General features: G+C 36.6%; 2 protein-coding genes across 38 annotated transcripts in view; one reads left to right on the forward strand and one right to left on the reverse strand.

Moving 5' to 3' along the window:
• KIAA0586 overlaps positions 1–6915 on the reverse strand; it is a 137051-nt gene extending 130136 nt beyond the window's left edge. For 5 of the 29 annotated variants that reach the window (XM_082735024.1, XM_082735026.1, XM_082735020.1 and 2 more), the window contains exons 1-5: positions 6774–6914; positions 6440–6641; positions 4766–4830; positions 2844–2913; positions 1295–1364 (exon numbers count right to left, since the gene is read on the reverse strand). In XM_082735024.1, coding sequence (XP_082591150.1) covers positions 1295–1364; positions 2844–2913; positions 4766–4830; positions 6440–6443 — 209 coding nt within the window. In that variant the 5' untranslated portion in view covers positions 6444–6641; positions 6774–6914. Of the gene's footprint in view, positions 1–1294; positions 1365–2843; positions 2914–3786; positions 3801–4765; positions 4831–5960; positions 6413–6439; positions 6642–6773 lie in introns of those variants that run through there. The other 24 variants (XM_082735025.1, XM_082735027.1, XM_082735021.1 and 21 more) reach the window with 16 other exon arrangements.
• Positions 6916–7396: 481 nt separating this feature from the next.
• Positions 7397–14207, forward strand: part of TIMM9 (translocase of inner mitochondrial membrane 9) — a 906959-nt gene continuing 900148 nt past the window's right edge. For 3 of the 9 annotated variants that reach the window (XR_014312887.1, XR_014312889.1, XM_082735118.1), the window contains exons 1-2: positions 7425–7663; positions 9894–9977. The gene's annotated coding sequence lies outside the window, so the exon portion shown is untranslated. Of the gene's footprint in view, positions 7664–9893; positions 9978–14207 lie in introns of all 9 variants that reach the window. The other 6 variants (XR_014312886.1, XM_082735117.1, XR_014312888.1 and 3 more) reach the window with 4 other exon arrangements.

Consider the following 14207-nt stretch of genomic DNA (forward strand, 5'->3'; position numbering starts at 1 on the left):
AGTTGTTAAGGTCCTTACTGCAGGTCAGCTGCATTAGAAGTGATACTCGCTTTTGGTCCAAATGAGTCAGATGTAATCTGCAATTTTGGGGTCAACTGTAAAACTTGAAAGACTGCACCACTCCTCATGCCCTTAATTTTGCTTTCTCTTATATATTTATAAGCCCAAGAATACAATTTATCATCCAAATTCCTCTCTGAACCACATCACATATTGGGAATTGTAGGCTGAACAAAGGTAAAGAGGAAAAATATGACGAGGCGAAACAACCAGCTCTTAAACTCTGGCTGATTCAGACCACACTCTTGTGATTTAGAGACATTTTTAATTTTTGTTAGTCTGATGTTTCCCAGAGTGTAATATATTTGCCACAGATAGCCTAGGTGGAAAAATAATAATTTTGTTATTTTAATTGTAGTCATTTAATTGTAATCATTTTAATTGTAGTATTTAAAAAATGATTTTCCATTTTGAAGTAATATAAAAATTTCCTTTTTGAATAAAATGAGAGTTCAAGATCAAGTAAAAATTTTACTTATTTTCTAAGGGGCTGTTCTAGGTCAGGAGTAGAATAGATTTAGCCTAAGAATATGTATCTCATCACATATCTGCTAATGATAAAAATAATAAAAACTGCCTCCAGAATAGTGGAGATGCATGCTTAGCATGGTGCTGTTCTTAGAGTCGGTTTTGTATTTCACTGGTATTTAAGATGAACTTGGAAAGGACCACTTTGATGGAGTTAAAGCCATGGTCTCCTTTCACTCCATCCAGACGCTAACCTTATCCCTTTCTTAAATCTTGGCCAGGAAAAATCTAAATGTCATTGGACAGTAAATAGGAAGTATTATGTACTAGACCATTGCTACAAGTAGTATAGTGAAGTGATTAAGAGAGTAAACTCTATGAAGGCAGAGTGCCTAGGTCTGAATCCCAGCCCAGTGAATACTTGCTAAATGGCCTTGGGAAAAATCAATCTCTGTGTGCCTCAGTTTCCTCATCTATAAAATGGGAATTCTGTAAAATTGGGATGTGATAAAATCTACTTCATTGGATTTTATGAGTATTAAATGAGTTAATGCATATAAAATCCTGAGAACAGTACCTCTTCTATAATAATTGTTCACAGCTATTGAGTATCTTATATATCAATCACTATGAAAAATGTTTTATATATATTTCATTCATAGAAAAGAACGTTTTTCCTATGTCCAAAATGTAATTGAAGCTGATTTTAGAGAACCACATAAAAACATAAGAAATGGCCCACTTATTTTCTGTAAATGAAACTTACTTTTGCTTTAAAGCTGCTCTTAGAGCATCTTTCTGTCCCATGGTGTACCGAGAAATAAAGATGTCATTTGCTGCAAAATTAAAACATGAAACACACTTCAGATTCCTAAAAATTTGTTAAATTTCAGTAAACTATCCCAAACAGATTTTAAACTAATAAGAGAATGGTTAGGAATTCAGCAATAAGATTTCTCAATTTTAAGAAAATATAAGGAAGTGGGGCACCTGGGTGGCTCAGTAAGTTAAGCATCTAATTCTTTTTTTTTTTTTAAGATTTTAATTTATTTATTTGACAGACAGAGATCACAAGTAGGCAGAGAGGCAGGCAGAGAGAGAAAGGAGGATGCAGGCTCTCTGCTCTGAGCCCAATCAATGTGGGGCTTGATCCCAGGACTCTGGGATCATGACCTGAGCCAAAGGCAGAGGCTTTAACCCACTGAGCCACCCAGGTGCCCTGTTAAGCAACCAATTCTTGATTTTGGCTCAGATTATGATCTCAACATTGTAAGACTGAGCCCCGTGACAGGTTCTGCCCTGGGCACAGAGCCTGACTGAGGTTCTCACTCTCCCTCTCTCCCTTTCCCTTCTCCCCCTCTTATAAAAAAAAGTGCAAGTAACAAATTAAATGAACATATAATAATAGTAATAACCCTAGACAATAGGGGAAAAATGTATGAAAAATACCTGGGGATAAATTGTGAAGACATTCTGCTCAAACTTGAAAGAGAAAACTGCTTAGATAAAAATAAAGCTACAAAGAAAAAGTCACTAAGGGGCACCTGGGTGACTCAGTGGGTTAAAGCCTCTGCCTTTGGCTCAGGTCATGATCCCAGGGTCTTGGGATTCAGCCCCGTATCAGGCTCTCTGCTCAGCGGGGAGCCTGCTTCCCCCCCCCCTGCCTACTCGTGATCTCTGTCTGTCAAATAAATAAAATCTTTAAAAGAAAAAAAGAAAAAAATCACTAAATATTTCCTCAAAGCATATTTTTAACTTATTATCTTACAAAAGACTACTCAAAACTTGAATTCAGAGTTTATAAATTTTTTTAAATAAATACTTAACACCAAACTTATACAACAGGTCAGTAGTAATAAAATTACCTTTATGACTATAAACCTTTTTCTGGTTTTCAAAGATTCCATTAATAGCTTATTAAGATGAAACAATCAAAATAATCAGAAAAATAATGTCTTTTTAATTAAGGTCTCTAAAAAAAAATCAGTGAATGTCTTAAAACGTAAGAATATAAAATCCTATCCTTACAAAGAAAATCCTGACACATAAAACGTAAATGAACCACAAAGACATGCTAAGTGAAATAAGACAATAATAAAACTAGATAGACTTGGGGGAAAATGGAGAGTTAGTATTTAATGAGTACAGAGTTTTGACTGAAGAAGATGAAAAAAGTCTGGAAACGGATGGTGGTGATAACTGCATAAGGGGAATATACCTACTGCTACAGAACTATACACTTAGAATGGTAAATTTCATTGTGTATATTTCACGGCAGTAAAAAAAAAATTTTTTTTTAAAGTCTACCTTTTTACCTTTTTGTTTGTTGCTCTCGTCCAATTTCTCCAAAGGCAACCTTTGCACTGCAACATCCTTAGAAAAATCCTTCAGGATATGAAAGGAAAAATGAAAGGCTAGAAAAACCTTTATGATTTATTACTTACCAAGTACCATTTACTAGCTAAGAGACAGGAGGGCAGGATCATGTTTTTTTACCCTCGATTCCCAGAACCACCACAATGCTTGGGTACCTCGAAGGTACTCAAGGATTTGTTGAATGAGTAAATAAACAAGCAAGCACTGTGGTCCTAAAATTCAGACTCAGATCTCAATTTGCCACTTCCAGCAGAGGGAGTCATGTAACAATTAAGTTGCTACAGTTTAATGTGAAAATCTGATTCATTCTGAGTCAAATGGAGTGCATGAGGATGGCCAACACAAGGCACATCACAAATTAACCACTGTGTTCTTTATCCCTGAGCTCAAAATGTAGTCTCAGATGGGTTCTCAACAGGCAAACAGCTTTCTGTTCACATATGTAACCCTAGACTTCATTTCTAAGATTCTATTCAGTACTAAGACATCCTGACGTTTTAAGTACTAGTTTCATTCAACAATGCTCTTCCTGTTCCTTAGACACATCATTTTTTTTTCCTGCTAAATTAGAAAAGGGTAAAGAGAAAATCATAAAAGGAAGGTGATCAGGCTGTCTCCTGACAAACAACTGTTAACTTTCTAAATATAGTCAATGAGGCTAACAATATAATAGAATGCATTTGGGATGTTAATACAAAGACCTCCTGCAAATGAATAAGAAAAAGTAGAGCACAGAAATATGTAAGTCACAAAAGAATAAAGATGGCAATATACATGGAAAAAAATTTCCCCCTCGGTAATAATAAAATAAAGAATAATAATGATAATAATAATAATAATAATTTTATTTTATTAAAATAATGAGATGCTTTCTTTACCTATCAAAATGGTTTTGTTTTTTGGGTTTGTTGGTTTTTTCTTTTCTTTTCTTTTCTTTTCTTTTTTTTTGGTCTAATTCTGATGTCTTGTATTGGTAAAGCTAAGAGAAAATAATACCACTAATTCTATTCATGATCTTGCTGAAGAACATATATTGATACAGTCTTTCCAGAGGTAATTTATATAATAGCATATCCATTTGGGAAGTTATTTAGAGAATGGAATTCAGATATCATTAATCATTAAATAAGGCATACTCAAAAAAGAAACAAAAACACCAACCCAAAGGCTAAGCATTTAGAGGGACCACGTACAGCACATAATTATACATTTTTATTGTGAATCTTTTGCAAAGTTGTTAAGTAGACAGTTTTAATTTCATTCTTAATTTACCAGCTTCAATTTTCAAGATATTACATTATGAAACTCTGTTCTTTAAAGACTTGTTAAATTGACAATCTATAGTGATAGTGGTCAAAATCTAATTAGATTGCATGAACAAAATGTATTGATCATCAAATATTTTCAGCACTATAAAGGTCAAGATGAGAATTTCATGTTATTTCTTAAATAATCCTCAAAAAAAAACCCCACAAAAGACCTTACAATCGTTTGGATAACATATAATCATACCTCACTTTTTAAAAATGATGTTGTTACTAGTTATTTACCTTTACCTAACAGTATATTAAGTCTGCAGTCTAGAACCCCATTTCTTAGGTAACAGCAGAGATTGTTTTCAGTTCCAATATTTCTCTCAGTGTTCAACATCTTAGTAATGAGTATTTTTTATTTTATGGAAGAATCTTTGTGTAATGTCTCAAATACTATTCAAGTCACAATTGGATATAAAACATTTCTCTTCGTAAGTGAAATTAAAGCAAAAACAAGGCCCATTACTCATGAAACATAATTTAGGAATACATTACTCAACAATACTGAAAACCTTAACGTGAACATAATTTAGAATTCTTTTGCTTACCCTTTCTGGCCCCGTAGAATTTGCTAATGGAGGCTGCTGATAAGTTCTAGTCAAGTCTGCTGAACCTAACAAAACAAAGGAATAAATTTTAGTGACTTTAAAACCAGAACCATAATTTTGGAAACTGTATAGGCTTGACTCAAGAACTATAAACTCAATATTAATGCTAAACCTAAATTGGAAGTCATTTTTTCATGCAAAGAACTTAAACTGTAATTAAAATATATCCTGATGGGGCGCCTGGGTGGCTCAGTGGGTTAAGCCGCTGCCTTCGGCTCAGGTCATGATCTCAGGGTCCTGGGATGGAGTCCCGCATCGGGCTCTCTGCTCAGCAGGGGGCCTGCTTCCTTCTCTCTCTCTCTCTCTCTGCCTGCCTCTCAGTGTACTTGTAATTTCTCTCTGTCAAATAAATAAATAAAATCTTTAAAAAAATAAATAAATAAAATAAAATAAAATATATCCTGATGAAGGTTTTACAGCTGATATTTTGGAAAATAAGGATCAGTACTGACAGTCAAGTGAGATAAATGTTTTAAAATATAGCATTACAATGTTGGATTTGGACATACTATGGGTAGAATTTGCCAGGAATAAAATATGTACATGATATAAAAGCAGGCCTTTATTATGCCACACCTCCCCCAAAAGCAGCACTATAAATGCATTTTTTTGTTTTTGCACATATATTCATTAATTTGATCCTTATGGTCATCAATGAAATGGGCAAAACATATGTTTTCTTCATTTTCACTGGAGAGACAGGTTAAATGAGTTGGAACATGAAAGCCATCAAAAGGCAGAAGTTATGCTTTTCTACTATGCCAAACTGAGTAACACCAACCAAACAGAAGGTAGAGCATTTGGTAAAAACCTCTACTGATGAACAGTAAACACACACATCACATAGTTAAGTGCGTCCACCATAGATGTGAACAAGAACAATGTGCAAAAACCACACAAAGAATAAGCACAGAAGTGTTTCATTCATTCCACCTATTGGATATGTTTCAATTAGACCGATTGTACTAGCCATTTTCCCAGAGGAAGGGTCAGCTTTCAAACACCAATTAAAACTAGATGTATCTTATATTTGAGAATTTAAACATTAAAAATCCCCTAAAATTTGAAACGCAAAAAAGAAATGAAAATAAAGACTGAAGATTTACAAAAGTGAAAGCTATTCGGAGTCACATACCACGTAACGTTCCATTCAAGCTAGCCTCGGTCCTAACAGGAAGACGTTTATTTGCAGACAACGCTGGAGGAACACAGGGCAACTCCTCTTTCAGCAAAGCCAAATTATCTCCCTGATTTGGAGAAACTACCTCACGAAGTCTCCTCGCTGGTATTTTAACCCTTTTTTTCTTTTCCGGGCTAAACTTAGAGCCTTTCATATTATGGGGAACAAAATTAGTCCCACAGTTCTGAAAAGAAGAATTTCTTCTGGGTCCATAAAAACTTCAGAACAAATTTTTCACCGCTTTGAGGACTTGGGGGAGAAGGAACGAGGGAGGAGTATGATAAAAAAAAAAAAAAAATGAGAATTTCAAGTGATTTTAAAACGTTCAGTCATCAACCTTTCAATAAAACAACGTCTAAACACTATCCGCAAAGCTAGAAATTTTAGTTTGGTATTTAACCCAGGATTAGAGACAACTAGAACATCATATTAACCCATTAATCCCACTCAGTCCATTAATGCACACGCCCGTGAATCTGAGAGCGCGGAGGACAAGAGAATGGCCGCATGAGCCACGATAACTCAACAACAGAGAGCACTTCCAAAGCCAAGAGCTGGCAGTGCAAAACCAAACAGATGTGGAGGCGAGGTTAACATCTGTTGAGAAGCGGGAGTCAAGCACGTAAAACTGAAATGCTTTAAAAAAAAAAAAGAGCTTAATGACTTTTGAGAATTTATTAATAACTAAAAGTTATTTAAAATTTAAGTTACTAATAATTATAAGCTTAAGAAGCTTAAAGCTTTCTTCAGCCAAAGAGTCTTACACACCCCTCCAGATGCAAACATCGGACACCTAAATTCACCCCTCTGCGTCTCCCGAATGCTTCACAACCCGGCAGTCACAGGTGTAATCTGACAACAGCTTCAGTTGCCCGCGAGTCAACCCCCGCTTCTCTTTAAGTCGGCCCTTGAGACACAACACGCATGCGCGCCAAGAAAAATCATCCAAAACACCCAACCAAAAAGCTGACCGCCCTCTGGTGTACCTCCATCCCTCTCCGGGTGGAAACAAACTCCCAACGTAAAAGATTTAAAAGGTGCAGATTTGATTTTATTGTTTTAAAGCAGTACATTGCCCCACCAGACTTAAACACTGCGTAAAACTGGAGGGTCTCATCGGAGACGCGCACAGGTCCCAGCTTAACTGACAATACCACTCCTGTCGACTAGGGACTGTTTACAGTGCAGCTCCTGGAGACCGTTAAGGACCCGGGATTAAGTAAATTCGTTTTACAAAAACTCTCGACAGATTCGGGTAGTTTTCGGTGAGGAAGTCAGACATAGAAGGCACTGAGTAAGTATACAATTACAAAACTTAATCCTTAGAGAATTTTAGAATTCACTGGAGATAGCGGCTTTTCCTCCAGAGTTCCCTGCTTTGTAACGAATCCGCGTCTTAAAGTCTAAAGGGCTATTTGACATCGCCTCTCCCACGTGTTCTCTCCCATCCAGCGACTGCGGCGCCCTCCCTGACCCAGACCCTCCGCCCCTAGAATCGACTGGCAGCGCAGCCCCCCAACCTCGCACTGGTGTCGGATGCGAGAGCCTGTGCTCAAGTATGGTCTCTTTTCTCTGCGCTTAGAATCTCGGGTTCCCAGGCGGAGGCCACCAGGCTACGCTCGGGAAGGTGGCGGGATCTCTGGAGGAGGCCGCCGCGTGTACGTGGGACTTGGGGGTTGGGGGGGTGAAAAGACTGGCAGGGCGTCCCCAGAACGGGTTTGGGCGCTGCCCGGGGACCGTATCCCTGGGGCGAGGGTCGGAATTTGAAGCTCTGAGCCACCCTCAATCCGGATTTCGGGAGTCGGGGTCTTGTTTTGGAGCACTGAGTTAAATTTAAAGCATCCACGCAGTGACCTTGAGCTGACAGACAGGAGACCCTCCTTTAACTGAAAAATCTTCTCTAGACAGAATACCATGATCCCGCACCCCTTACCTGATTCGCTGATTTTTGAGGACGCACTATTTAGACGTTTCCCTTTGTGCATTACGAAAGTTTTTAAAAATTAAAGCAAAAAAATGTAATCTGCTGTAAAAGCTAAATAAGTTTATTTCTGCATCTCATCTATTTTCATAGAAAAAAAATCTTAGAATTAAAAGGGACCTTAGAGGCTCAGCTTTGGAGAACCTTTTGATTATTCTTGATACATTTCTGTAATTATTTGTCATTATTTCTTATGCCAGTTACAGTTCTCTCTTCGTTATGGGGCACTTAGGTACCTGTTTGTTCACTATTTGTTTTATAATGTAAGTGAATTAAAAGATAACAATTTCAGAGACTTTGAAGATAACTTAACTCCCTTATTTTGTAGCTGAAACTTAAATATGAAAGAAAAAATGACCTTCCCTCTATCGTCTCTAAGGTGTGACAGTAGGCAAAGAAACGTATTAAAATTACTTGAATAAATAATTTGATTTGGATCTTACAAACCCCTTTCATATCAGACTTGGGGTTAAAACCCAAGTAATCTTGCCCCCATCTAGTCTAGTGCTCATAGGCTCACCTTTCAGGCCTGGAATCTCTGCTTTAAACCCCAAAGTAATAATCTTTCAAAAGTATTTTTTGCCTGTTTAGTAGTTAGCTGAGTTGGGGTTGCCAGTTAATCAGACATAACTTACTAAACCTGCTGCAACTCTAAACCAAAGGGATATGTGACAGAGCCCCATTTTTGTATTGATCGGACAAGTTCAGATCAATTTAGACATCTGAACTAGCAAAGACAATGATAGCGCCAAAACAAAAAAATATGGCTCACAAAATTTTCTTATATTTCTTTTGTGTTGTTGTTAACATCTTTATTTACTTCCTCTTTGCCGCTCTCATATCTCCATACATATGTAAATAGATACACTTTTTTTTTGGTGACGGGTTTGCAAGTAAGTTTCAGACATAACCTTTAGCCCTAATTTCTTCAGCATGTATCTCCTTAAGACCAGTCTATTACATAGCTGCAATAAGATGATCACACCTAATAAGGTAACTTTCAGATTTTCTCCAGTTATCCCAAAAATGTCTTATTTTTAACTCAGAAATTTTTTTTTTTTGATTCAAGGTCCAAAGTTCACACAGTGTTTGGTTGTCATGACTCTTTAGTCACTTAATCTAGAACAGCCTTCTACGCCTTTTATGACTTTAACTTTTTAAAAAGACTAGTATAGTTCTCTTACAAATTGTCCTACATTGTGGATTTTTCTAGTTATTCCCTCAGGATCAGAATCTGATCAAACAATTTTGGCAAGAATACTACATAGTCAGTACTGTGTCTTTATTGGTCATTGTGGGGACTGCCAGATCTTTCCAATGTAAAGGAACTGTTTTCCTTTGGTTTAAAGTAACCTATGGAGATACTTTGTGACCATGGATATATCCTGTTCCCCAACTACCTTTCACCCAGTAGTTTTATCATTCATTCATGATCCTTGCCTGAATCACAAGACTACCAATTTTCAGTACCAGTCAGGCAGAGACTAGGGTCAGTAGTTCTGATAATGGTCCAGTACATCAGAAGAATCACTTATTGTAAACTAAGTTTGAACAGAATTAGAAATTTTGCTCCAGACATGGTACAGATCTGCATATGATCCAAAAAAGAAATAGAGGACATCTCCCCTGTCACATCCTAGTCCTTTGGTTGTTTTGTTTTGTTTTTAGAAATTTGTGGGAATTGTTTGTCCTTGTGTGTTTACCTGAACATACTACCTGGAAAGATTGGGATGTTAAGTACTTATTAATACATATAACACATATGCTAAGGAATTGTAACCTCAGAATAGATTGAGGAAACTAATTTCACTTATTGAAAACAATTTAGCCCACAGAAGTTTAGATTTCATCAGACTTAGAGCTTGAAGAGGCCTCAGCAGTCATATTGTAATCCCCTCGTTTTTCAGGTAAGAAATCAGTCATTGGAGACATTCAAGCAAAGGTTGGACAGCTAATTTTCCGAACAAAAGGAAACTCATGCATCAGAAAAGGTTTGAATTGATGGCTGATAAGATTTCTCTTTACTCTCTCTTTTTTAAAAGATTTTATTTATTTGACAGAGATCACAAGTAGGCAGAGAGGCAGGCAGAGAGAGAGGAGGAAGCAGGCTCCCTGCCGAGCAGAGCCCAATGCAGGGCTCGATCCCAGGACCTTGGGATCATGACCTGAGCTAAAGGCAGAGGCTTAACCCACTGAGCCACCCAGGTGCCCCAATTTCTCATTACTCCTAAGTTCCCTAGTTTTATTATATATTTTGTTTGACAGAAAAATAACTTAGCATTGTTATCATCATTCTCAAGACCTAAGCCAGAGATTCTAGAAACTTTCTTATCCTTTCCTTCCCTCTGCAGGTTTCACAGATAAAACCATAAGGTAACCTCTGATAGGATATTTGCTTCCACAGTAACAAACATTTGCTGTAATAACTGAAAACTAGGACTGAATCAAAGAAGCCATATTGTTTCTATCTGTTTTCACCATCAGGTGGTTTGTGTGGCTGTTGGACTTTGTCAGCACAGTTTAGTATTAAATAACTAAAATAGAATGCCTCGAGACTTGGAAGACCCCAAACTAGGAACTAAAAATGAAAATCATTCCCTCAGTCATCTCCAGTATTTTCTAGGGACAAGGACCTATAATTAAGTATACCATAATCTTGATATTGTCAACTGCAGAGAAGAGTTTTGGAGACCTCGGCACGCTTGAGAAAACTGACTGTTAGCTCTTAGCTCAGTTATAGGTCTAGGAAGATAATTGAAAAAATACATATGTATAATTGAATGACTAGAGAAAAGAAAATCACAATGTTAACATAGGGGTATTGAATAGAACTATTTCTCTTTTATTTTCCAATTTTAAAGAAATAGATTACTCATGATAAACTTTAAAGGAAGAGATATATACTGTTAATGACCATATATTAAAAATAATACCAAAAAAATAATTTTTATTTTTTTAGAGATTTTATTTATCCATTTATTTGAGAAAGAGGGAGAGCATGCATGCGAGCAGGGGTAGAGGCAGAGAGAGAGAATCTGAAGCAGACTCCATGTTCGGCATGGAGCCAGATATAGGGCTCGGTATCATGACCCCGAGATCACAACCTGAGCCAAAACCAAAAATCCCAACACTCAACTGACTGAGCCACCCAGACGCCCCCCACCCCGTAAATAATTTTTAAATAAAATTCATACCAAGAACATTTAGGGCACTCCTCATCTATGTGTTGTCAAAGACTTCCCAATAACAACCATCATTTGTCACCATGAACTGTATACCAAGGGGCGAGTGGGGTAGAGTTGACACAGTTTTACCAGTCTCTGAAACTTAACATTTAAAGATTTCATACCTTCCACCTTTCTTAAGTCCAGTTAAAAAGTGATTATATATGATTTTTAACCTGAAGAAATAAAAGGATAGGAATAGGGAAAAGAATGGGATTTTGACATCACAGTCAGTGAATATGCAAATTTCTAAGTTCCTATAAGTAAGAAAATCAGATCCGTTTTTGTTTTTGGTGTGAGGTGTAGAAACACCGGTGTCCTGAAGTAGAGTGAATGTGCTATACAATTCAACAATTCTAAAGGTTCATGATCTTAATGGATGAACTTCTGTCATTTCACTTAGAGGCCTATTCTGTAATGCATGTTTTATTGCCCTTGTATTTATTTTATTTTTATTTAAATTAAGCTAATTAACATATAATATATTATTTGTTTCAGGGGTACAGGACTGTGATTCATCAGTCTTACATAATATCCAGTGCTCATTACAACACATACCCTCCCCAATGTCCATCGCCCAGTTACCCCATCCCTCCACCCCTTTACCCCTAGCAACCCTGTTTGTTTCTTATGATTAAGAGTCTCCTATGGTTTGTCTCCATCTCTGGTCTTGTTATTTTTTTCCTCTCTTCCCCTCTGATCCTTTGCCTTGTTTCTTAAATTCCAGTGAGATCATATGATAATTACCTTACTCTAATTGACTTATTTTGCTTAGCATAATACCCTCTAGTTCCACACATGTCATTGCAAATGGCAGTATTTCATTTCTTTTGATGTCTGCATAGTATTCCACTGTATATATATAACACATCTTTTTCCACTCATCTGTCGATGGACATCTAGGCTGTTTCCATAGTTGAGCTATTGTGGACATTGCTGCTGTAAACATTGGGGTGCAGGTGCCCCTTCGGATCACTACATTTGTATCTTTAGGGTAATCGCCCTTATATATATTTTTAAGTTCCCACAAAACAGTGTTTCATTTAACACCTATTTTCACGAAAGTTATCTTACCAGTTCTTGGATCTTTTCAGGCTGTTTTCTGAGTGAGAAGCCAAAAGAGCTCTAGTTCTGAGCATTTGCTAAAACTTCGTACACTGCCCACTGAATCTTACTCTTTGGCAGGTATTAGACAGCTGGACAACTTCATTTTTTTTAATATTAAACTTTTTGAGATTGTTATAGATTCCATCCAGTTGTAGGGGAAAATGCAGACACACCTTGTGCCCTTTACTTGGTTTTTCACAATGGTAACATACTACAAAACATCACACAGTATCACAACCCAGATGTTGATGATACAGTCAAGATATAGAATGTGTCCATTATAGAAGTCTTTCATTTTGCCTTTTTACAGCAATACTCCCTTCCCTCCTACCTATATCTATCCCTTCTTTAACCCCTCGCAATCACTAATATTCTCCACTTCTTTAATTTTGTCATTTCATGAATGTTAATATAAATTATATAGTGTATAACCTTTTGGAATCAGCTTTTTTTCACTCAGTATAATTCTCTAGAGATTTGTGTAATGTGTGCATCAGTAACTCATTCCTTTTTATTGCTGAGAAGTAACTCCATGGTACTGGTGTACCAGTTTAACCATTCACCTACTGAGGAACATTGGGGTTGTTTCCAGTTTTTGACTGTTACAAAGAAAGTTTCCATATACATTCAACTACAGAATTTTGTGTGACCATGGGTTTTCATTTCTCTGTGATAAATGCCAAGGAATACAGTTACTGGGTCTTATGGTGGTTGTATGTTTAATTAAGACACTGCCCAACTGTTTGCTGGAATAGGAATTACTACTAGGAATATCTGAAGTGATCCAGTTTTTCCACCTACTCACCAGCATTTGGTGTTGTCAATGTAATTTGTAATAATTTTATGTTTTACTTATAAGTTCATGATCCATTTTGAGTTAATTTTTATATAAGTTATATATAAATGAGAGATTTAGTTTGAGGTTAAATTTTTTCTTTTGGATGTATAGTTGTTCTACTACCAGTTGTTGAAAAGGCTATATCCTTTACTTCATTGCTTTTGCCCCTTTACTAAAAATCAATTGGGCATATTTGTGTGACTCTAATTCTGGGCTCTTTGTTCTGTTCCATTGATCTGTGTGTCTGCTACTCCACCCATAACACATGATACTGATTACTGTAGCTGTGTAATAAGTCTTAAAATCAGGTAGATGTATTTCTCCCATTTTGTTATTTATTTTTTAATTTAGCTATTTTTGTTTCTTTGCTTTGTAGTATAAATTTTAAAATAATCTCGTCTAGGGGCGCCTGGGTGGCTCAGTGGGTTAAGCCTCTGCCTTCAGGTCTGGTCATGATCCCAGGGTCCTGGGATCAAGCCCTGCATCGGGCTCTCTGCTCGGCAGGGAGCCTTCTTCCCCTTTCTCTCTCTACCTGCCTCTCTGCCTACTTGTGATTTCTCTCTGTCAAATAAATAAATAAAATCTTTAAAAAAATAATAATCTCATCCAAAATTATAAATCTCCCTGGGACCTTGATAGGAATCGCATTAAGCCTCTCTATGTTAATTTTAGGGAAATGGACATCGATACTAGGTTGAATTTTCCAGTCCATGAACACAATATGTCTCTCCATTTATTTAGGTGTTTTTTTTTTTTTTCATCAGTATTTTGTAGTTCTCAGCATACAAGTCTTGTACAAGCTTTGTTTGGTTTGCCCCTAAATTTTTCTTAAGTGACTGGGTTTTTTTATTTTTTATTAACATATAATGTGTTATTAGCGCAAGGGGTACAGGTCTGTTTCTTAAGCGATTGTTAATGGTGTACTTTTCATTGTCTGAGTGTTCACTGCCAAGTATATAGAGATAGAAATTGATTTTCTGCATGTTTATCTTGTATCCTGTGACTTTCCTGAATTTATTAATTCTAAGTTTCTTTGTAGATCCCTTGGGATT

This window comes from Mustela nivalis, assembly GCF_964662115.1.
Source record: "Mustela nivalis genome assembly, chromosome: 6".
In the NCBI taxonomy this organism is placed as follows: domain Eukaryota; kingdom Metazoa; phylum Chordata; class Mammalia; order Carnivora; family Mustelidae; genus Mustela; species Mustela nivalis.